This window comes from Takifugu rubripes, chromosome 19, assembly GCF_901000725.2.
Source record: "Takifugu rubripes chromosome 19, fTakRub1.2, whole genome shotgun sequence".
Taxonomy (NCBI): Eukaryota; Metazoa; Chordata; class Actinopteri; order Tetraodontiformes; family Tetraodontidae; genus Takifugu; species Takifugu rubripes.
In genome coordinates, this window is record NC_042303.1 from 7092837 (window position 1) to 7116965 (window position 24129).

Sequence of the window (24129 nt, forward strand, 5' to 3'; positions counted from 1 at the left end):
CAATGCTGAGATTTCCACCGACATTGCTTTATTTACCTATTATAGCTGTGATATTGAAATGTGGGGAAGGTTGTATGAAACCGCTTTGATTGTGTTTAGCTGAAAACCAACACGAGGCAGAGGAATTTTTCCTGCTCCTGCAGTACTGTATGTATTTTGTGTCCGTCTAGAGAGGCCGCTGTGTGATGTATAAGCATATCGCCATTCGTATTATTTGTATTTGTTCTTTTTTAACTCAGGCATTAATTCATAGAACATTCATTATCAACACTGGCTATTGCCTAAAATACCGTGAGTTGTGTCTTTTTTTTCCTCCAGATGGATTCCATGCAGAACCCTTTGAGTTCAGTTTTTCAACTGTGTCATAAATCAACAACAGAAATTAAATGAGGAAAAACAGTTTATTATGCAGGAATCATGTAAAAGGCTCGGCTCAACTCTAGATCGTCTGGATCAAACCAGTTCTCCACTGGCTTTGACCTATATACAGTATTTCTAGGTTGAAAACTTGGAGACATTTTTCTTTCAGATATCACAATAGAGTAACTGGGAAATCCAACTGCTGACACCGAAATATCGCAGCGTTTAAACACAGTGGATGCTTTGGGTTCTCCGGGTGGAGAGGTGCGTCTCACCGGACGGTATTTTTAACCCCTCGTCCCATATATAACGACGACGTCAACGAACTGGACGTGCGGAAAGTGGGGCGAGCTAATGGACACGTGGTTACACTGTGACGGAAGCATGACGCCACAAGAAAGCTGGGCTGAAAATGTAGATCAGAGCATAAAACCAAGGGAGGCTACAGAAGTCGGTTCTTCGTGAACGTTGAAATAGATTAAATAGATGCGTTGAAATAGTGATGTGCTGAGCAAAGAAGCAAATCTAGTTCAATTTATTTATCTATTTATTTCCAGCGAGGAAGATGCTGCAGTTCTCTAGCTGAGAAATGTGTTCAGGCTGCCTAAACTAGGCAAAGATCTTACTGATGAACTCCAGGAAACGCTTTGCATACTGATCTGGGTGGACTGAGATTTCGGATCCCGCCTGCAACACACAGAAACCAACTATTAGACATCCTAAAACCTCTCCCGATGATAAAGATCTGACAAACGCTTTGCGGCTGCTGTTCTCTCACCCCATGTTTGACAGCTTTGGCGGCATGAGCGGCTTTCTTCTTGGTGTCGTACTGCGTCAACACATCAATCAGGCCCAGGAAATAAACCTCCCTTCTGGGCGCACCTACATCAATTCAGAGCATTTGGTAAGTGGTATGATTGCTGCAGCCTAGCATCAAATGAAAAGATTAGAGGTGTTCTACTTCAATCACCAGACCTGAAATGTCTGTCGGGACTCACCAACAACACTCTGAACAGCATACACATCCAGGTATGGGTCAAACTCTCCAGGACCCATGGCTTTGAAGGAGTTCAGGTAGCCACTGATACCCTCTGGTGAGCTAGAGCCCAGCAGAGGAGGTAGATCATTTTCATCCCCCTCTTCTTCCTCTTCCTCAGAGGCTGACTCCATCTCATCCTCCTCTTCCTCTCTCTCAGCCCGTTCTATGTCATGGATACCCAGCAGCAGGCTGTAGTCCATGATCCTCATCCGAACCAAAAACTGAATGAAAACAAATTCTAAAAACCAGACATGCACGAATGGCTAAATAAAGACAACATCCTCCCAGCTTCCTTACCTCGATATCTCTGCCAAGTTTATCCAGGATCTTCTCCTTCTCCTCCTCACTCACGTACACCTTCTGCATGTTATTCCGGAAGTCCACGTCTTTAAACGTTGGGAGCTCCTTTACCTTCAAAAAGAGCGATCATTCTTGGTGCATTTCCTCATTAATGATGTGAGAGTTTTCTGTTTAATGATAAAAAGTATTCTCTTATGTACCAACTACACTCACATTTGTAGTAATTGGCCTTGGGTTTTAGGCTTTTTCTTGCCTCCATCTTTTCTGTTTTCCCCTCTTGTTGCAGTATTGTTTAGCATTAATGTGCTACATGTGCGCTACTAGTTCCTTTCAGAATTGTACCGTGTCCTTTGGAAAACTTCCTATGAATGGCCCTTTTTGAGGTATTCATCAAATAACTGATTTGTTAGTGTTAATACAAATGTATCAATTGTGTATTTTCTTTGGAATTGCCCTCATGCCTCACAAAGCTTATAACCTTACATGAGTGACATTCGCCATCTTAACATCCTTGAAAAATAACTCATTTTGTAAAAGTTTATTCCCACTCAAAATTTTACCATTTTAACCCCTTTTATCCTTAACCCTAGCTGTATCGCTTAAGGCTGTAAAATACTGAACAAGAAAAAAGATGCTTTTTCATTTTCTTGACGTTTTGAGAACAAGAACAAAGTTCGTAAGGGAGACTCGAGAGCCAGTTGCCTGGGTCTCAGGAGGTACCCAGTCAAGCTGAAATAAAGTTCAGTCAAACTAAATTAATGAATTTCACAAATAACAATAGGTCCGTACAGAACAGTTTGGGGCTTGACCTTGTAAAAGCAACATGGGAACAGCAAGCTGTTCCTGCACACGACACAGATTTACTGAGGATGTGGCGCTAAACCCAGAGGGAGCCCATGGCTGTGTCACACACTGCTTCCCTACTCATGACATAGAAAGCTGGCTTGAGTGAACTACTTGGTTCACTCACTGAAAAACTGAAATTCTGCTTTGGGACACTCATAAAATAAATACAGAATGTCGGTCAAATGATTTTATTTTTTCTACGAAAGGAATAAATATGAAACTGCTCACTGGCTCACTGGTTGCTCATATATGTCATTGTATTAATTATTTAACAATTAGCGTTGTCTCCAGTATCTCGCATGCGACCACAAATGATGATGGGATATATTGCTTGGTTAGGAAGCATCGGTTGACCATTATATTATATTATAGCATCCATTGAGTGCACTATATGTGTTGCATTGATTCTCACATGACATTCAGACATCCCCACAAAGGCGGATATTGAGGGCACTAGCGGGTATAGGGGGTGGTTTCCTCACGTGTGTTCTGACTGCTCCTACATTGCCAGCAACCTACTTTTGTTCATTACAAAAGAGGGGACCAGCTACAGAATCCCGGTGTGTTTTGTCTGTGAAAAGAATTCAGTGAAGTCATGGAAACAGTGAGCAGTAAAATTTATTTTCATGGATGCATGGGCCGCAACATTCAGCAACATTCATTTACCCTCGTATTGAAAAAACAAACAAGTAGAGCTACAGAAAATAGAGGCTAACAGGAGTTTGGGGGTAAAATATTTTAAGTTTAGCTCACCTTCTCTTTAAAGCTTGCTTCACGAGACACCAGGGACCCCTGAAGAGAAAAAAAGGAGCACAAAAGAAGAAAAACTCTGAGTTACTAAATCTTCATGCCAAAATGATCTTCATAAAGTCAGAATTTTCTTTAGCTTTGCTTCAGTTAATGAGCAATAAAGCTGAAGAGAACACTATGTTATCAGTCCTTCCAACCCCCCACAGCCACTCCTGCTTGATTCACACAGGATTTACCTTAAGGTCATACTTCCTGTGGATGTGCAGTCTGTGGCTGAACACGTTCCTCATAACTAACAGGTAGGTGTCCTCGTTCTCCACGGTCACTCTGTACATGCCCAGAAACTGAGGGAGGAGCGTGTTGCCATGGCAGGTGACAATGTGCTGGAAGACAACACAGGGTCAGAGAAATGTTGCCAGCTCCACTTCAAATTTTGTCAATGCAGTACAAAAGAAAATGCATGTTGATGAACTTTCAATAAGAATACATCAGAAATGGATATATATGGAAACAAATGAGTAAAGATCTCTATTCATCCATAAGGCAGATGACATCCTGGACTTTACCTCTTGTTCCTTTTTTCATTTATGTGGTTTTATCTTTTGAGATGTGTGTGTCCACAAAGGTTTTGGCTATCCCAGCAGTATATTTGACTGTCACAGGTTTTTCTGACATTGGGTTCATACACCTCAGTTTAATCTTTGGCAGCTTTTAAACATGAATTACTATTTATGTTCCGTCATTCATTTCAGCCTTATAAAGTGGTTTCGTATGGTGTCGTAACCATCTTTTAAAAATTATCTCCATTCACTAAAATGCTGCTGTTTCATTGTGCAGTTAAAGGTGTTTTAAAGTCATAATTTCATGCTTCTGGTATTCAAAATGTTGGCTTGATTCACTGGAAGAGCAATGAAGAGACACGTGTGTATTTTCTAGATATTTTATGTTACATCTATTTGTAATAAGTCACGAATGAAATATAAATGCACCTCAATCCAGTGCAGAGCTGAAACGGCAAACGCGAATGACAGATGTTTCTATAGCAACCAGGGTTATCTTTCAGACTATTACAAAAAAAAGAGACCTTCGTGGATCAAGTGTTTTGATTCCTCAATGATTTTCCCCAGTCTTACCTGGTGATACTCAGACAGGATGTTGTGCATTTCCTCCACCTCCTCACTGGAGATTTCTTTCCCGACCAACGTGCGATCGTATGACGTCATCAGCAGCCCCACACACACCCCGTCTTCATTTTTGATGGGAGGACTGCGTGCTAGAGAAACCTGTTGGTGAGAATATGACAAGAGCACCTCCAGCTGCAGAAATACATCCACCCAGAGACTCTTAATCTCATTTTAAAAGGCATTTCTTCTGTTGTCGGAGCGAAATGTTCTTTTTATGTGTGCGCTCTCAGATGCATCAAAGTTTTGCTATGCAAATATGTCCTCGGTAGAGTGAATAAAGATGCCTGGTGAATGCAAATGTCCCACAAATGAATGCAAATGTTGACCGGGGTGAACTTGTCTGCAAAATGTCCAAGGCCTGGATGAAGGTTTTTCTGTTTTTCCACAAACAGGCTAAATTGTGATTTGTGGGTGGTGCTGGTGGGATATTCGTCGTACCTGGTAATCCTGGTCTTCGATTCCAAATCTCTCTCGCAGGTTCCTGAACACCTGGGGGCAGTACTCCTTAAATTTGAACTGTCCCGGAAGATTCTCTCTGAGGAACAAAGGTATTTTGTTGAATTTCCCATCTTCTCATCAAGTTTAACGTCACGTTTCCCTCACAAATTTTGACAGCGAGGGTGTGTGATGAGGAATTGTGTGATTAATCGAGCTGCCAGGTCACGTCTGATCTTCCGTCCTGACAGGAGCATCGTTCATCCTCCTTCTCTTTCTTATCAAAATAAATAAATAACAGTTCACCATAGCAACAGCACATTGACTTGAAGCTAATTCTTCTTGGCGCCTCTTTATAAGTCTTTTTATGACCTGAATTCCTCAATGGATTAAAGGATTTTTTAAAGCCACTCAAGTTTTGGTGATTCCGTCCATATAGAGATGGAGCCTTACACTAGAACACAAAGCTCACTCCTCATAAATGATTATTTTGGAACTAAGTAAATTTCTTTCTCTATCACTGGCTTTTCCTGATGAGAGAATCTTTTTAATCTTTAAATACAATCTGCTGGTAATGCAAACATTAAAAAACTTTTTTTCTTTAGTTTTGCCTGATTTTATAACAAGTAATGGCTGTAAATCTGGAGGATTTCAGACTATTGTTAGGCTGGTAATCGCTCTCTGAAAGGGTCTGCCAGTACTGATAAGCACATGCAGGAAGACGGATCATAGGAGCCAGAGAAATGTGTGAAAATCACAGGAAAAGCAGAATGGAGGTCTCTGTGAACCGGCACACAGAGGAGAGGAGCGCTTACTTGTTGAAGAGGTGGTTGTTCACTTTGATCTTGGTGCTGGCTTTGAAATCATCTGGCAGCAGCATGACAGGTACAGGCACCTGGCTCAGGTCATTAATCTGCACATGATCAATGGGTGAGAGAAAGATCAATTCACACCCGCACGCACACACACACACACACACACACTGGGAGGTTTACACTGTCAAAGGAAAATAAAAAATGTCTCCAAATGTCAAATGTACAGACAAAATGTACTCCAGTAAAAAATAAAAATAATAATTAAGAAAATAATATTATTTTGGACCAGTAAAAAGAAGAGGACTACTTCTATTTGTCTGTTTTAATTTGGCTGGTTTTGGTTCATTCTTATTAGAGCCTTATTAGGGTTATGCACCTTGTTAATACAAAAAATATAATGGTGTGCGTGCACGCACGCACGCTTACCGTGTGATTGACTCCCCACATCAGGACGCTCAGCACCGGGTCACTAGCGCGGAAAACCTCCACCTTCTGCTGCACAAACTGCTTCTTTTTCGTCTTCCTCTTGGACGCCAGGGTGCTGGAGGTAGTGTTGGGAGAAGACATGATGCCCTCCGGCCCGTGTGTGCGCCTCTCCGCGGGCTTTCGGCCACCCTCCTTTATGTAAAGCAGCCTGGGGTGACTGGCTCAGCCGCGGCCGGTGTTAACACCTCCTGCTCCGGTCTCACAGCAGCAGGTGAAGGGAAACTTTCTGGTATATTTTCTTTATAGTTGTTGCCTCTTCCTGTATATGTATTTTTATATTTTCAACTCATTATGCTCTAAAGGTAGCGGTTAGAACGCATGTGGCGAATCATCCCCAAAACTGCATGTTTTGGATTAGTTAATTGTCAAATAAATGGACTTTTGGTGTTGCGGTCCGTGTAAAATGTGACGACACCTAGCGGCGAAAATACAGAGCGCTTCTTTACGGTGCCTAAAAATTAGCACTGATATTTGAAATATGTTTAGCCCCCCAATCAAATAGTTTTATAAAGAGCTTTTTTTCTAAACACACATTTTAAATCTTACACATGATCAAGGATTTAACCTTTTATGACTAACACAAGCAATTGTGATGAGTTTTAAAATTCCTCTGATTTAAGGGGAATGCAGAGGAACAAATGCAAAATGATAAGCTAGACAGCCTCCTAAAATATGCAAATGCATAATCCACTGAGTCGTCTCCAGGTGTGTGTTGACTTGTTTATTACGTCCTGTAGCCTTTTTAGCATGAAGACCAGCACAAACTCCCTTTTGCAGAAATATTTCTCAGGAAAATGTACACAGCAGCTGCAATGAGTGATAATATTGTGTTAATGAGTTCGCATTGGTCTCATCTTGATATTTAGTGTGCAAAAACTGCTGCTGACATTATTAGAAACATCACAGGGTTCTCTACATGGCTGCGTTTGTGTGCAGTGATCTTCGTTTAAAGAGCTATAATGGAAGTATTAAAAATAAATCAACACTCTCTCTGATTGCTTAATAGGAAGATTTAATTAAAAAGAAAATAAGGGCAAAAAGACACCAAGTCTACATCACAATTTCAGGTTTTATACGTCAGATCACTTGTCACTTATGAGCAGTGCTGTTAAGATAAATAGAATCATATTAGAGATAATATAAATAAGATTAGAGATATTACAGTAATTACAAGATCAGAATTTGGAGTAATTAAAAATACTTAACATAAATGATTAAATACCAAACCAATTGATACTAAACCAATTGTACAAAAACATGAAATGTATATTGCCTGTGTTAGTGTTACTTTTGAAGCAAAAATGCCATTTGTCTGGGTGCTTTGATGGAAGGTTTGTTTAGTGAATGTGGTCCTAAAATATTCAGCAGAGGGCGCAATGAAACAAAGTTACACCTGGTTTCAAAGCAGCTCTTCACCGATGGAGTGCTGCTTCAACTGGTGGAGGGAGAGGCTGAGCTCCGATGGTAGTCCTTCATCTTCGACTCCTATCAGGCGAGTCCCCGGGTCCAGGTTCTGTGTGCGTCTAACAGGCCAGGCTCCCCTTCTCACCGGTGTTTGGTGAGACTTGCATGCCGTTCTGATCCACGCACCAGCACTGGCCGCGCCGCTTCCCTCGAGATGACCAGCACTGCACCGAGGAGCAAAAATACAGCTTTTGTTGGTGTTGCCAAATGTTAATGCTGATGCTGATTCGAGCTACACGGGCTGGAGTTGTGTGGGTCTGTTTGGGGGTCTTGCCTGCTTCTTTCTGAAGAACCCTCGCTTGTCACAGTTGGGCATGTAGATGTCGTGTTGCGAGTCAAATAAATGGGCGTTGAGACCTTGGATAAGGGTGGTCAGCAGTCTCCGACATGGACCCTGCCAGAGGAGACGGAGGTCACCAGTTCTGCTCGTGTAACCAATTAAACAATTGGCTTCTCGCAAGTAGAAATATGTTTTACCTCATTTGGATCCTCTGTCAGTGCCGGATCTGCTAGTAAATAAGGACATTGATGTTGGCAGCGATCATTTATTACTGACACACATTAGCAGCAGTAATCATCATTTCATCATCATCATCATCATCATCATCATTATTTCAGGGATGCTGAAACCACTGAACTGTGACAAGCTCAAACGATTTAAGCTCACAGGTATGTCTGAAATCTTTCCGCATGCCGACACGTAAAAGGAAGCCCTTACCTGCCAAGTTAGGATTGACGGTCGGACTGATGCTGCTGGCGTTGCTGCAGACTCCCCTGCCTTCCAGCAGGGCTCGCAGGGGCCTCGGTTCACCCGGCGGTGGCGTGCATCTGAGACCCAGGGCACAGCTGAGAGTGTAGACGCCACACTGTCCTCCGACGCCTGGAGCGGTGGCGTTCAAAACCTCAGACGCCTGAGTCTGCATGAGCTTTGGCTTACAGGTGGGACACCCCCTGGACGGTGTGGTCAGCGGCACTGGGCTCGACAGAGCCAGCTGCAGGAGGAGCAGCACCAGGACGTTAATGCACAGGAGCATGTCACACTGGAGGTCCGGACGACTTAATTCCCCCGAAGGACTTCCGAACTTAAGAGGGAATGCAGTCTGTCTGCGTCAAACTGTGGACAGTAATTCCCACAAGCCAAGGCAAAGTGATAATGAGGCTGAGAGACACGGCTGGCAGCAGCTTTTAAAGAGCCCTAACCAGTGGGGAAAGGTATGATAGGGCACGTGATGGAGAATGTTAGTTTTCTCTTTCATTACCACACAGCTGAGCACACCCCATTCACCCTCGCATCTGACACAAACACACTCACGCACGCTCATGCCATTTGTTGTCGGTCATCTCGCAGAGCAGCAACGATTTCTCCAGCGACATAAATCATGCACGATTACCGTCTGCGCTCCTTCATTTTTTTTCCCTTTCCCCTACAGGTTTTTTTTTCTTTTTTCTTTTAGGTGATGTTTTATGTAAGCAACCAATCATGACTCAGCGGGCAAGAAAATGCGACTGCTGTTCATCGTCAATTTGAATATTGTCAGCCCCTCTTTGCAGCATCTGAAACGACAAAAGACCTCATAAAATAAAAGAGAAAAATGAATCCACCAGCCGTGCTGGAATCTAATGATGCACTTTTTTTTTTTACTGTGGGTTGTTGTAAAGAAATAACTTGCAGTTTGTGGTTGCAGAATGAAGAGAATTTTGTTCTTTATCCTTGTTTGTATTCTGTTTCTGATTATTTTTTTTTATTGAATTAGCAACCACTAAACAAATGTTTCCATACAGACCGTGTTTACCGGGAATATGACTGCAGGCCAAACATTCAGAGGATGACAATGAGTGGAAGGAGTGCCACTCAAGGTTGGATGACTAAGGCTGTAATAGCCACAGGCAAAAAGTCCCACCCTGTAAATTCCATTGTCCATGAGTCATAAACAGATTAAAGAGGAAGATATGATCCTAAAATGGTCTGATCTTCTATAACTTATTTATGCTATGTTTGTAGCTTGCTGATCCCATTTGGTTAAGATTTTAGCTGAAAATATCCCCAGGTATGATATCAAAATGTATTTACGGCTTTAAAATGATGGGACTTTGTAGGATAGGGTTTTAAATGTATTGTATTCAAGTAAACTGAATAATTTTTCTCAGTCATTTACAGATTCACATCTTGGAGACAACATGTCTTGGTTAGTTTGATCATACGAACCATCGTAAAAGAATAATATCTCTCACAGATGCATTGGGTCATTTGGCCATAAATCCTCAGTCATAAACTGTTCCATTTTATGGATGGGTTAACTGGAGTCAATCCCAGCAGCCACTGGTGAGGGACAGAAATACACCCAGAACAAGTCAGCAGTTCATCACAGGACATAAATCATCCACTGGTGTCAAGAACATGAAACTGTCTCAAGAAAACCCACACAGACGTGGAAGAACATGCAAACTTTACGATGAACGACCTCAGCTGGAACTGAACCATGCAACGAGGACTGTGCTAATCACCAATTTAAATTCAGTCAAAAGACAGTGGTTGGTTCTATAACACATCCAAATAATGCCTTTTAAAAGGCCAGAAAGACTGGCTGAACATGACCAGCATAAAATATTCACTTTAACACTGCCAAAACCTCGAATCAAGAATTTCAAGGATGCGCCTGAATGATTTTTTAGGTTCAGTCAATCATGATGATTCCAGAAAATTTGGTTTAAAAAAACAAAAAGAAACACAAACAAACAAAAATAAATATTGTTGAAGCGAAATATTTTCTACAAACAACCTAATGCAATTTCTAAAAATGATCGAAAGTTATAATGAATCGTTTTATGCGACATACTTACTGTACATGTCAACAATAACAAGCTACAGCGTTGCACCCTCGGCGGTACTGCAGCAGTTAATTGCTTTTTTGTGTTCTGTCTTTTGATTGGTCCAAGGGGCGGGACTTCCGGCAGTACAGATTGGACGCTAAGTGTCAAGTCTTCGCCTCGTTGAAGCTTGAAGGGAAAAAAAACCAAAGGACGACGCGATACAAGTTTCTAAACAGTAAGAAACCAATACGAAAGAGAACGTTTTAAAATAGTTTGTAGATACACCGGGCTAGAAGTGTGTTTACGAGACGTTGTTAGCCATATTACACGACCATGACGACTAGCATAAAGCAGCTAGCCGGCCCACTGTAGTTGAGGAAGCGCAGTGCTGCGTTCATGGTAGCGTCTTAAATAAGTAAACACACGACGATTAGAAGCAGATCTCATCAGTTTAAGCCTCCGATTTGTACGAACAAGACTTGATATCACTCTTAAACAAACCTAATCAAAACCGAGACAACACTTCTAAAGTCCAAACTAAAACAGTCAGCATTTTCAAGCTTTCTATACCGAATTATGATATAAAACACTGTATGTACAGTGACACGCGTTAATTTTGAGTTGAAAAGAAATCCATATCTTTTTAAACATGCTCCTTTTTTTTTCTTTTAATGGTGTTTCTTGTAAATAATCTCCAGTACCTCAAGACTGGGTTTCTGTCTTTTTTTTCAGTGTAGCTCAGAATATAGTTGCAATGAAGAAACAACTAAAACGAACTACACTACAGTAGTATCCGAAAACAACTATATTATTATATATTAGAATATTACTACCACTACTGTTTAACTGTCTTTAATGTAAATGATCAATATATGGAAGTCTGCTCAATACCTGCTTTATGGACCGATAATCATGACTAACAGTTTATGGTTACAAGTTCCTACTTGATTTCTTTTGTTGTTGTTATTTCGTAAAGAAATAATGTGGAGATTTGAATCCAATGGGCGTGTAATTTAAGCAGTTTCGCAGCCACACACACACTTGAACACACATTAATCTGGGAGTCTCGCATCAACATGAAAACAAGTCTATACTTGAGTCCGAGTTCACATCGGGCGAAACACCCACACCTGACCACCGCAACAGAGGAACAGTATCACGAACAGGAGCCTCACGCTCGTGCCTGTCAACAGATCGTCTGCAGTCAATTTAGGGGCTTTTGCCTTTCTTTGGAATGTGGGCTGTTGACGGTATGGATTAACAATAAATGGAAAAACACAGACACATCATCGCCTCCCGGAAAGGGCGTGTCTCAAGGTTCAAACCGAGGTCCTTCCTATTGTGGTTTTAAGGAAAAGCCTATTACCTTTGAGCTTTTACTGCTAAGTCTGAATCATCTTTTAGTGGAGACATCTTGGTAAACAAAAGACGTATACATCATGTAAAATCACCAGCCTTTATGCCGTGTATTCATTGTTTTTTCCCCTCTTTCAGATTGTTATGATTTTCAGACATGGGAGACGAAAACCATTATCGGATGAGAATTCGAGAAATCCGGCAAGCTCGAAGGGCACGATGGCGGGGTCAGCTGAGCAGGATTTTGAGGGATGGAGACGTACTCAGGTAACTAAGCTCCCCCTTAATCTATTGGCAAAACATTTGGCTTGTTAGTTACCTGGCATTTGTCGTTTTATAGGTATCATGGGAATTCAGATGAAGTGGGATGTTTCGTGGCAGCTCGGCCTTTTTCACGAGGAAATCGCTATTTTGAAGTAAGTGTTTTTGTCGATCCGACATTCAGCCCAGAAATTAAAAGCTCTTAATCATGCCGTTTAAATGCCATTCTGGCAAATTTGGTCATAAATGAGGTACTACATGTATTCGATTCATAAATTACTTTGGTACTATGTGAATATTGGTGTACTTCTACTATAATAAAATATTTCGATTATTTGAGGTGATTTTGACTTTTTGGACAAGTTTTCTAAATAGGCCTCACATTGGGACTGTTTATCACGATCAAGGGTGTTGGTATTCATGTAGACCAATAACCATTTGTGTTATTGTCACACAGTTCACATGACCAAAATGGTCGAAAACAGCATGTCACACTTTATTTTCTTTACTTTATTGTCACTCAACAACAAGCCGAAGACCTGCATGAATTTTAGTGTGTGGTAAATGATGGCCTTTCAGAATGTACTCTGTGTAGGATGTTGTGATGACATTAACCGCACAGCATTATGCTTTTTAAAGACATCATTTTTGCTTGTGAGCAACAACACTTTCAGCATTTTCAGAAAGAAATGAATATAATCACTTGTTTGACACACATTTACTGCAGCATTTTCTTGATGCATTTCACAAAATGTGTACCTGGAGTGGGCACATACATCCAGTTTAATGTGACTTGTCCCTCCACACCAAAATAACAACCTGAAACATTTATTAGTGTTACTGAAAGAAGTGAGTTTGATTTACTCCATCACTTAAGCAGTAGCTTTAGCTATGCTAATTGCTAATGCTGTGTACCAGATAATCTAGTGCACAAACATCCTAAAACAGTGACTCTTTTTTTCGAGTTCAAACTTGCCTAAGGAACACATCCTGTTGCGTAAGAGTAACAAATCATCTCGAGCTTTTATACTAATGGGAGTTTCAGAATTGTGACTAAGGACTGGATAGTTGTGTCAGAGTAAGTCATTTGCGTAAATGGACACGAGCTAATACATGATAGTAAAGTGAGGCTGGTTGTAGATTTCAGGGTTTGTCTGCTTGTTTTCCTCTGGTGCAGAAAATGGAGATGTAACTTCCCACTCTCAGGAGAGTGGTGCTGAGGTCATGGGAAACGTAAAAAAATTCCTACTCCGCTTAGCCCGGATTCTGCCGCCAATGCTCTCAGATTCTAGTGTGTCCGTAGAGCTCCCTTGGGATGATGTCATTTGGTCAGTATTCAGTTATGATAACAACTTTGAATGCCAACTCTCTACTCAAGTGGTTTTTTCACGGTATCAGAACATGCAGAGAGATGCAATATATGACCGTGTTACCTAGGATGTGAAAAGAAAAAAGCAGGGTTGTTAGCACAGAGGGTGGGGCTTTTCTGCTAATGCTACAATTGAACTTTGACCTAACTTGAAATCGGTGGATGGTTTTATGACAATAACTTTAACCTCGACCTGAATGAGGAAGCGGTTTGGTCTGTATATTTGAGTGCGGCTCCAGTGTGTAAGATATAGAGGCTAAAGGAATACGGAAATGTTCCAAATACCTGTCACCAACTTCCACCTTTCAAACAGGTTTGGAAAACCTACAGTAGCTGCCGTGGGACAAAATGGCTTTGCCCCTGACGTTGTGATATAATAGTTGCTGGGATTACAAATAACATACTGTAAATATTTGAAATACTGTCATTTATGACAGAACATTTGCGATTTGAACATAATTTATATCTACATAATTTTAGGTAAAATAATTTTTATGTCACATAATTGAAAAGCAGCAGGAAAGAAAAGTACTTTTGATCCACATAAAAAGTGGCGTGCAGATGGTACTTGGGCAGCAAAGTCGGTCTGATTCATTTCAACCTTGTTTTTTGCAGGTAACAATCATCGACACGGGAGTGAGGGGTATGATTGCTGTTGGTTTGGTGCCAAAGTTGTACGACCTGGACCAACAGCCGGGCTGGCTCCAACACTCAGTGGGTTTTCATGCTGATGATGGCAAGTATGTAACATCAACAGCAGACTAAATCACTCCTCTTGTCCACACCGGTGCATGTAGACATTAATGTATGATCTCTGTGTGTTAAAAGAAACATGGTTTGGTTTTGATGTGTTTAACCATGTTGTTATCCACCCATTGTGTTGATTATGAAATTGTTTTTAATGGTTATGTTTTTGCCTGCATAACTTCGTTCCGTGTGTGGAAAAGGTTAAACAGATTCGATGTGTTTTTTTTGTTATTAGTCAAAAAAACAAATGGGCTGATGCTTTGATGGGGCAAGTTCAGGCAGACGGTGGAGACGTTCAGGTTGTCTCACATGATTGTTGTCCCAGGTGACCTCTTAAGAACCTGCAGAAATACCAGACTTCATCTCCACGGTTACCAAAGTGGAGGAGTTTGTTGCTCATTTGCCTTCATGTCATTTTATTGTCTTATGTTTGACCCCAGCTTGTAGCTATGGAGACTTTATCTTTTTCAGTTACAAAAACATTAGCTTTGAAAACACTAATATTATTAAACCCAATGCATTCTGGGATTATCCTCCAGGTGTATGCATTTTTCATTAAGGGGGCAAATATGATAGAAATACAATATTGTTAAATGATTAAATTTTTAAAATTATAGTGCCAGCCTGCTTGTGGCCCCAAGGGCCCTTTTGTTTGACGCGTGCGCTACCATGGTAATTCCAGACCAGTCTATTTGCAACTTTGATGTAGCACAGCAGAACTAAACTCCCCTGCAGATTTACAAACTGAGAGTTTGGAATGTTAACTTTATCTTCCCAACAGTGTTCCTCAAACTTATATTACTATAAGTCTGTGACCTGAGGTTGGTTCTGTATATATAGCTCAGGTCGAGAGCCGCCACATTTATCAAAGGGAGGTTTGAAAACATGTCTGCCTTCATTGGCGGCTTGACAGAAAAAATACGAATCCATGCAGTTTTTAAGCTGTTGCTGTTCACGGCAGAAGTGGTTATACTGTATATCCTGCAGATTAAATGCTTACAGCCTGCTTCTCTACAGGCTGTATAATGGCAACACTGTCGGGCAACAGTTTGGGCCAAAGTGCTGCCGAGGTGATAAAATTGGCTGCGGGATATCCCCAGACTCTGACGATGGACAGGTGACAGTGTTTTTTACCAAGAACGGAAAGGAAGTATGTGCTCTCTGTTCCACCCTCACATTCAACCTGCGCACGTTTCGTCGTTTCCGGCCAAACACTCTTGTGTCTGGATGTGCGTGCAGGTGGGCAGTGTGGAAATCGCAGCCTCTCTGGACACTCTCTACCCTGCCGTGGGGATGCACTCTCTGGGAGAGGAAGTGCTGCTGGACCTGAACGCCGAGTGGGGGACGGATGAGGACGACGGACAGATGATAGTGGACAGTCACGAGGATGACTGGAGCTGTCTTCATGATGTCAGACTGACTGGCACAGTGAGTGTTCCTGTTCAAAAGAAATACCGTATTTTCACGACTTAATAATATGGAGCGCCTTGTGTGTGGACTGAGTTCCAAAATCTGCTGTGCGCCTTTGGTGGGTGCACTACGGTAAACGCTCCGCCCATCGATTAGCGGCACACCTACGCGTAAGGACCCCCTAAAATGGCGCCGGTCAAGCGAGACGCGTATGAATGAGGCTTACTTTAAACTGCAGGCCATCGAATATGCGGCTGAAAATGGCAATCGCGCAATCTTAGTGTTTTCACTTTATGAGGAGGCGGCATCTCTCCATACGCGCAAGGACAACTGTTGCGCAGCGGCTGCCCGCGGATTACCAGGAGAGGGTGGCCATCTTCCCTAACCCTAACCAGGAGAGGGCGGCCATCTTCCCTAACCCTAACCCTAACCAGGAGAGGGTGGCCATCTTCCCTAACCCTAACCAGGAGAGGGCGGCCATCTTCCTTAACCCTAACCAGGAGAGGGTGGCCATCTTCCCTAACCCTAACCAGGAGAGGGTGGCCATCTTCCCTAACCCTAACCAGGAGAGGGTGGCCATCTTCCCTAACCCTAACCAGGAGAGGGTGGCCATCTTCCCTAACCCTAACCAGGAGAGGGCGGCCATCTTCCCTAACCCTAACCAGGAGAGGGCGGCCATCTTCCCTAACCCTAACCCTAACCAGGAGAGGGTGGCCATCTTCCCTAAACCTAACCAGGAGAGGGTGGCCATCTTCCCTAACCCTAACCAGGAGAGGGTGGCCATCTTCCCTAACCCTAACCCTAACCAGGAGAGGGTGGCCATCTTCCCTAACCCTAACCAGGAGAGGGTGGCCATCTTCCCTAACCCTAACCAGGAGAGGGCGGCCATCTTCCCTAACCCTAACCAGGAGAGGGCGGCCATCTTCCCTAACCCTAACCAGGAGAGGGCGGCCATCTTCCCTAACCCTAACCAGGAGAGGGCGGCCATCTTCCCTAACCCTAACCCTAACCAGGAGAGGGCGGCCATCTTCCGCACCTACTGCCGCGACAAGATAACCACGTCCAGCCACATCACCAACATGGATGAGATCCCTCTGACTTTTAACATCCCTTTGACCCACAAAGTGGAGAAAAAGGGACCAGCACGGTGGCGATACGCACAACGGGGCACGAGAAGTCGTCGTTCACCATGGTTCTCGGCTGCCACGGAAACGGACAGAGCGCTGGATGACAGAAGACGAACACTCCTTCACAAAGACTATGAGGCAGCGGCGGGCAAGTTATGCCACCATATGCGGGTGGATTGTAGACGCATGTGCTATGATACCATCTTCAAGTATTGGAAGAGCTTTCACAACATCAGCGCTGAAGCGGAACCGTTTTGTCACTGTTCCGTCGTCATTTTTTACTGTATGTTTCAGCATGCGCTTAATAATACGGTGCGCCTTATGTATGTTTTAAATACAGAAATAGCACCCATAACTGAGGCTGCGCCTTTTAATACAGTGCGCCTTATGGTCGTGAAAATACGGTAGGTCAATACAGGAGTTTCTCTCTTTCATTCCCTCCCTTCTTCCCTCCATGTGATGACAAATCCGCCGTGTTTTTCTTTGACTCAGCTGTTGATAGTCATGAGACTGCAGTGGAATTGGCTTCAGGCATGGGCGAGTAACCTGTATATGACTCTCACTTTTAATTAGACTTTATTACTACAAATGTGGCTTCTCATGTATGAATGCAGGGCCCACAAACCGCAGCCTAGCTTCCTCACACACACACACATACAGCTGCACGTCAAAGCAGTGCCTGACAGCTGCCAGGACAGGAAAGCCTCCTGAAACAGAGGTGGATTTCAAAGCAGCCGCAGCAGTTCGGGGATTATTCCCGCCTCTATTTAGCATCCGAGCCTCATTTGAGTCAGTGTTTATCTGTCAAAACAAGAACTTCAGGAGCTGTTTGGTTTCGCGTACATGTGTGGTTGTGCTGCGCTGGCACGGGCATTGACTGATCACGAATACACAAAAGAAATGCAAGATTCGCTGTCAGCTGTCACCTAAATGAGGTGGCAACACCACACCTGTAATTTATAGCCCACGACAAACAGATTTTCCCTCATGCAGATGGTGAAGAATCTGTTAAAGCTAAAGCTGCTGCTGATGGAACTGCACATTTTACCATGTTTACTAATATTAGCTAATTACTAATTGCTTGCTACTGATAGCTTGCAATTACCGTACTTGTTCCTTATGGTCTGTGATGTCACCACTTGATTTTGTTTCTCTATGATGATCATCCAAAGCCAATGTAGCCCTCCTCCATTCCAAGCCATCAGATCTTGTCCACATCTCTAATGTTCTCTCTCGTGTCCACAGCTGCTGAAATACGTGGGTAAAGGGAAGAGCATCGTGGATGTGGGCTTAGCTCAGGCCCGGCGGCCTCTCAATACACGCTTCCATTACTATGAACTCGAGATCACCGATGCTGGAGAGAAGTGTTACATAGCCCTGGGGCTGGCACGAAGGGTAAGAAACGGTTTCACACAGCGTTAATGGGACATTGATTCTGTCACACAGTCGCATCACTTCCTGCCACATCACACACCTCGTCCTAACGTTGGAGTGCTCCAACTGTCTCGTCCCTCTAAGTCTTTGTCTTGGTATGGGCTGGTATTGTCCTGACTCAGTCTCAGGTTAGGCGGTCTTGTCTACCTTGTCGCATTTTAATTCATGTAACATGAAGGGAAGACGGTTTTCACCAATTTGTTTGGAGTTCTTTAACTGTGTGATACCCTCATGACGGACAGCGAGGGAGCAGTTCATGGCCTGTCCTAAATGTTTGTACACTGCAGGGTGAATTATGCACGCCAGAGAAGACAAATCAATTTTGCCAAGTTGGAAAAAAAAAAACCGAGGCGAATATTTGGACGCTCTGGTCTTATCTCTGCTTAAGAAGAACCCTCGAATGTACCCCAACAACAATTCGTCATCTTTGTTGCCTGTACGCTCCGCTGCTCTCACTGTTTCCAGTCTGAGTGATGGATGACCAAAAGAGGAAAAGCTAACAGAATAAATATTGTCTCATTTCATCCCCACATCTGGTTTTCCATCGAAAGCAAGTTGTTCCGTTCAGATGCTAATCTGAAAGAAGAAAAGGGCCCTCGTGCATGCGAGAGGTTCCTTTAGAGATGAAGCCTTCTGACTTCCTGTTTCCTCGCTCACTGTCACCATCCACAAGAAGAAATCAACAAGTAAACAATAACTAAACATGTGTGTGAACTCAGGCTGAAGAGCTGATGATTGATAGCCTTATAAATGCCTCAATTAGGCGGTTTTAATCTACTGACAGCATATGATGAATCACATCTTGGAAAGGAGTTGGATCAAACAGAGGACCTGTTGGATGTTAATCCATCAAAGATGCAATCGGCCGCATGAAATCATCACGAACTTGTCTGCGTTATGTTTAATTGTGAAGTGTAGCTTCACGGCACGCACCGCTCACAGCTGTGGGAGTGACTCCAGTGTCACATTTAAATCGCTGCCTGGGAGGTGGCGCGGGAGGCGCCTTGACTCGGCCGCCGGTTACTATGTTGGAGTGTTGTGCCCCTGGGTCAGGCGGCACGGAGACTGAAGCTCGCTCTCCTTAGCTGATCGTTTGCCTGGGTATGTTTTTCTTGTGTGCGCCTGTGGTTCAACGCACCTTATAAATCAATGCCTGATCATTCCTGAGGTTTCTCCCATCCACCACCCACCCCGCTGTGAAAAGAAGACTCAAAATAAAGGTGTTTCTCTGCATCCCGGGGGAAAAACAGTCCTTAATAGTTGCCAGTCGCTCGGAGCGGATAATTTATAGCGCATTCCTTGTGTTTTTCATTCCTTCAGGCACAGCCGTTCTACACACTGTTCATTACAGGCTCCTTATCTCTGTAATTCAGTGGTATTCCTTCCGTCCTCTCTTGCTTTCTCCTTCCAACAGTTAATTTTCATACCTGATGCTGTACCCAGTTTCACATCACAGCTCCGATGGGGGGGGGTTGTGTGGCTACTTAGAACAACACGCGTCACACTAAGTGATTACCTATGAACCAGAAGTGATATTCTTTCATTACAATTCAAGGATTCCAGAAACAGATTGTGTTGCTGTGATACACAGTATCTACAGCACATACTGTTTACTATAGAATACAGAGTATATTACAGTCACATCATGTGCCATATTAAAACAAAGTTCTAAATGCTTCTAAAAGTCCTTTCTACTGTCTGTTGCTTATTGCATCAATACAACCATTGAAATTTATCTCCAGCCAGTGATTAGACCCATGAATACATTTATTTTGATATGTTTTCAGCTGTGGTCGTAAACTGGTTTCATTTCCATACCTGCAGCCTGTCACACGGGGGCCCTTATGAGCTGATGTCACCCTTCTTGGACATTTTGGCTCTTGCCCGGAATCCTTTATTTAATTGTAATAATGTGATGTGACACGTTTACCCACGCTTCAAGAGTGCACTTGTCAAAAATCCCGGGTATACAAATTTTCCATTCATTTATCACATGACAAAGTCGTCAGAGAGAATCTAGGTGTGTTCACCTAAATTCCTCGTAATCAGATAACCGCCGTTATCTGATAAGCCATATCAAATCATCACATTAGCTTATTCCAGTCGCAGTATGTGTAATAAACAGCACGTGGGCACATTAACAAGGTCAGAATTTAGCTATTTTTTAAAGCTGGGCCTTGATATAAATGTCCACGGTAGGGGAGAGCAGGGCGTGGGCTCTTGGGTGGCAAAGATGGCGGCGAAGATGGCATCTCCTACGCTGTGACTGTGATGTTAACCAGAGAGTGCGCTGTTTAATACCAGGACATTGTAGAAGCGTACGTAAATGACGACGTGACCGACGTCATGTTTATTGCATGTCACGGTGGGGAAACATTAGGGAACTTTGGGCTTTGCAGAATATCCTTTCCGCACCGGCGTAATTCGCCCGTGTGCAGTAAACACACCACAAACAGTGTCAAGTGAGACAAACGAACCCAAACCCGTTATTGTTCAACGTTTTACTGCATGACGTCAAAGGAAAAACCCCTCTCATTTTCAGTGACTAATCTACAAGAAAAGTCTGGTTATCATTTAAAAGTGTCCATCTTCCGCCAGGGAAGTTAAACATGCTACATACTATGAGCACATAGTCCATTTGTAAAGCTTATTCGGAGCTGCCTTGTTTTTCCAGAATACGTCTTTACCTGTTTTTTCTCCGCTTGGTGTCAGAGCCACATGTGAAGCGGCACCCGCAAAATAAGAGCACCTAGCAAAGAATTTAGTGATTGGTAGGAGCCCCAGGTGGCTTCTAAAGTTAGTTATTTTACCCAGTAAAATGGCACAGGAAGCAAACGTCCCAATGTGTTTCAGCCATTTTGGCCTTTTGCTGCTGTACAGAGAAGCAAAAGAGACTTCTGCTGAGCTAATGGCTGATTTCTGATGTCTTTCTGTCTTCTGTGCAGGACTATCCTAAAAACAGACATCCAGGTTGGAGCAGAGGGTCCATAGCTTACCATGCAGGTGGGTACCGCATTCCCCCCATTACAAAATCGCCTCTCTGATTTTAGGCTAAGGCTTTTTACTCCTTTTAATCTGCGTAAACTGCAGCACCACGTGCCGCCAATGGCTATTTTTCAAGTTAGTTTTCCTAGAATGAAGTTAAAGTGAATGCTTCTCTGCCGTGTGGGTTCCCGGGTTTAGGTCTGGTGACTCAGAACAGGAGTGAATGGTTGTTTTTTTTTTGCTTTGTCCACTCAAATGACGGACGTGTCTGGACGGCTGCGTCGCCCGTGCGTGTGCTGTTGAGTCCCAATCGGCTCTTTGTTGCAGATGATGGAAAGTTGTTCCACGGCAGCGGCGTCGGGGATCCGTTCGGGCCGCGCTGCTTTGAAGGAGACGTCATGGGCTGCGGGATCATGTTCCCTCGGGACTTCACGGACGGTGACGAATGTTGCATCCCGTCTTTAAGGTGCTGTTCACCGGGCTTTAACTTTCTGTCGGCGCTTTTCTTTTCCTAGATGAGACAGACGACTGGGGCTTTGAGGTCTTTACTAAACCCAGCGAGGTCCAGAATGACTTGTATGCCGGCCAGGAAGAGGAAGAGAGTGAAGGAGAAGATTTGGAGGGGAAGAAAGTCGTGGTAAGATGGTCTCAAAGCCTGAGAGGAGGGTGATGGCCTGGACACGCCGCTCGCTTCACTCATTTGGTCTGTTAATCCCTTTGCTGCCCCCTTGTGTTCGAACAGGTCTTTTTCACCAGGAATGGAAAGCTAGTGGGCCGCAGGGAAGTGGCCTTGCCTGTAGGAGGCCTGTACCCCACTATTGGAATGATGAGCTCTGGGGAGAAGGTGAGAGTGGACCTGCACCCTCTCAGTGGCTGATCCAAGGAAGGATCGAGGACGAAACGTGACCATCGGTGGATTAAATAAAGGTTACCTCTGCAGCAGTGAGCGCCAAGGTGATACTTGAAAAGGAACCTCGGAAGAACGCGGAACCTTCATGCTGTAGGAAGCGTGAAACGAGTATATAACGTGCCTCAAAAACAACAACGATTGCGTCTCGCAGCAGGTGGTGTCAGTACAACGATATTTTTGGAAGTTTCAACAACGCAGACATGCCAAAAGCTAACACGTGAGCAAACCACTGAATGTAGAAATCAGAGACGTTATTCAAGGTGTGCGCTGCCTGCACGCCGCCGCTCGCAGCTGCTTTGTTTCTGGGATGTGGAAGCGTTACTAACTGCATATCAGCGACAAAACGAATTACCTTTATTGACCAACGGTTCCAAAGCGTCATTCATGAGCTTCGGTGACAAATGACACCAGCGCATGGAATCACCTGTTGTCACAATTCATCCTTGCAGTGATCTGCAGCATGAAAACACAAACCTTCTCACACGGTTCCACTGTTGACGTGTTTGTCACGCGGCTACGTTCGACAATATGTTCTTAAAGCATTGTTCTTACAGTTTGCCTTACAAGCAAGCTAACCAAATCCGAAAACTGAAAACCAAACTCTGCAGCCTTCTGATAAACTCACTCATTTAATTGTTGTTGTTTTTTTCTGTCACGGAGGAAACGAAACCGGTCCGAAGAGGGGAAACAACCCAGCGGAGGATCAGGGAGACGATTGTGTGTCCTAGCAACTTTCTAACTCGATGAACAATGATGTGATGCAGATATGGATGTTTGAAACGAGGCCACGCCCTCGCTGATATTTGCTGCTCTTAGGCGCGTTTGCAGATCGAAATACTTTGTCCGCGAGGGGATTTTTTTTTGCTGCAGATGTTAAATCAAATCAGCAACTTGAGACGCGCCGACCAGCCGAAAAATTCAAATCAAGGACTGGGCAGGAGACCTCTGGTCAGGGTCTCCTCGGGACATCTTGATTAGCTTTGACAGCTCTGAGATTCTTTATTTTTGTATTCCACCAGTCATTCTTGGTTTTTGGAGGTCTGAATGTGTCTGCACGTCATCAGTAATACTGTACCCGCGGTGCTGCGGCGGCGTCTCTGGGATTTTAAAGTTGTGGCTGATTTGGAATTTTCCTCATGTTCTTGTTTACTCAGCCTAGTTTCCACTCTTGTGCAATTGAAGACTGTTGCAATCTGAGATTCTGTCATGCCAAATTTCACGCAATGCCTCGGGTTTTTGTTTTTTTTAATGAATCCTGCTCCAAATCACCATATTGTTTAGACACTTTTGGCTGTTGTGACCTTAAAATACAGCTTCTATAATTTACTTAAAGGTGTACATATATTCTGACCTCGCAGAGGTTATCAAAAGGAATCTTGCGTTTGGATGGTTGAGTTTGATATTTGCAGGACTAATCAAAATCTCCTGGACGGATTTCATGGAAACCTAAGAGGATGAAGAACGAGCCAAAGAAAACCAGCAAAAATGTTGCTGCGCTTTTGAATAAAGTCCAGGAATTTGACTTTAAACAGACTGTTGGGCTGCGGCGAGTGCAGCCGGGGGGATGGGGGGGGGGGGGCTGTAACGTGACGGAAACGGTCGCCGCCACTAGCATGAACGCATGTGTGAAAGGGATGTGGCTGTTTGTTAGGTAAACCTCAGGTTGAGAACATTTGCACTTGCACACACGTCTGCAGACGCCACCGACGCTGAATCTCTTCAGGTCCACGCGAGGCCGTTCCTTGCGTTTCCAGGTGATTGCTGCTCCAGGTTTCAACGGCTAGTTTTTGTTCAGCGAGTTCAAGGCGCCAGTCGTGAACTTTTGAACCAACCGCTTCAGCGACTGGGTCCTGATGTCGGGGGTTTGTGCGTCGTGTTTGCTGGACTTGATTCTGCTGTTCTCTCTTCAATCAGAAATGTTTGCAATCTGGAAAAACAAGCCAAATGTAGTGTAAAAGGGAAATAAAGAATATTTCCATGTGTAAGTTAGCGCCGTCTGCTGATGTGTCTGGTCAAGTGAAGCCAAACTCACACAAACAC

General features: G+C 43.6%; 3 protein-coding genes across 13 annotated transcripts; 1 reads left to right on the forward strand and 2 right to left on the reverse strand.

The window, feature by feature from the left end:
• Positions 1–382: 382 nt before the first annotated feature.
• Positions 383–6500, reverse strand: LOC101063528 (phosphatidylinositol 5-phosphate 4-kinase type-2 gamma-like). 2 transcript variants are annotated; one of them, XM_003973101.3, is made up of 10 exons: positions 6156–6500; positions 5730–5827; positions 4918–5014; positions 4429–4578; positions 3532–3678; positions 3299–3337; positions 1697–1810; positions 1359–1620; positions 1139–1242; positions 383–1047 (listed from the first exon to the last, which is right to left on the reverse strand). In XM_003973101.3, exons 1-10 carry the CDS (start codon positions 6294–6296, stop codon positions 970–972), a joined length of 1230 nt encoding a protein of 409 aa, XP_003973150.2. In that variant the 5' UTR covers positions 6297–6500; the 3' UTR covers positions 383–969. The 2 variants fall into 2 exon arrangements, with proteins under 2 accessions (XP_003973150.2, XP_029682017.1); XM_029826157.1 differs by lacking the exons at positions 5730–5827; positions 6156–6500 and adding an exon at positions 5083–5310.
• A 706-nt stretch (positions 6501–7206) lies between these two features.
• On the reverse strand, positions 7207–10646 carry LOC101072275 (insulin-like growth factor-binding protein 3). 9 transcript variants are annotated; one of them, XM_029826165.1, is made up of 6 exons: positions 10521–10646; positions 9886–9999; positions 8398–8671; positions 8157–8188; positions 7954–8073; positions 7207–7843 (listed from the first exon to the last, which is right to left on the reverse strand). In XM_029826165.1, the coding sequence occupies exons 2-6, from the start codon at positions 9925–9927 to the stop codon at positions 7739–7741; spliced, it is 573 nt and encodes a 190-aa protein (XP_029682025.1). In that variant the 5' UTR covers positions 9928–9999; positions 10521–10646; the 3' UTR covers positions 7207–7738. The 9 variants fall into 9 exon arrangements, with proteins under 9 accessions (XP_029682025.1, XP_029682021.1, XP_029682026.1 ...); XM_029826161.1 differs by lacking the exon at positions 10521–10646 and adding an exon at positions 9473–9581 and having other exon boundaries at positions 8398–9233; positions 9886–10511; XM_029826166.1 differs by lacking the exon at positions 10521–10646 and adding an exon at positions 9473–9581 and having other exon boundaries at positions 8157–8185; positions 8398–9233.
• LOC101072497 (SPRY domain-containing protein 3-like) lies at positions 10619–24074 on the forward strand. Of its 2 annotated transcripts, XR_003885864.1 has the most exons (12): positions 10619–10725; positions 11985–12113; positions 12187–12262; positions 14092–14216; positions 15241–15373; positions 15463–15651; positions 18006–18155; positions 21140–21197; positions 21507–21617; positions 21695–21816; positions 21922–22133; positions 22750–24074. XR_003885864.1 is itself a non-coding variant. In XM_003973138.3 (11 exons), the coding sequence occupies exons 2-11, from the start codon at positions 12004–12006 to the stop codon at positions 22054–22056; spliced, it is 1209 nt and encodes a 402-aa protein (XP_003973187.1). In that variant the 5' UTR covers positions 10619–10725; positions 11985–12003; the 3' UTR covers positions 22057–24074. The 2 variants fall into 2 exon arrangements, 1 of the variants encoding a protein (XP_003973187.1); XM_003973138.3 differs by having other exon boundaries at positions 21922–24074.
• Positions 24075–24129: the final 55 nt, after the last annotated feature.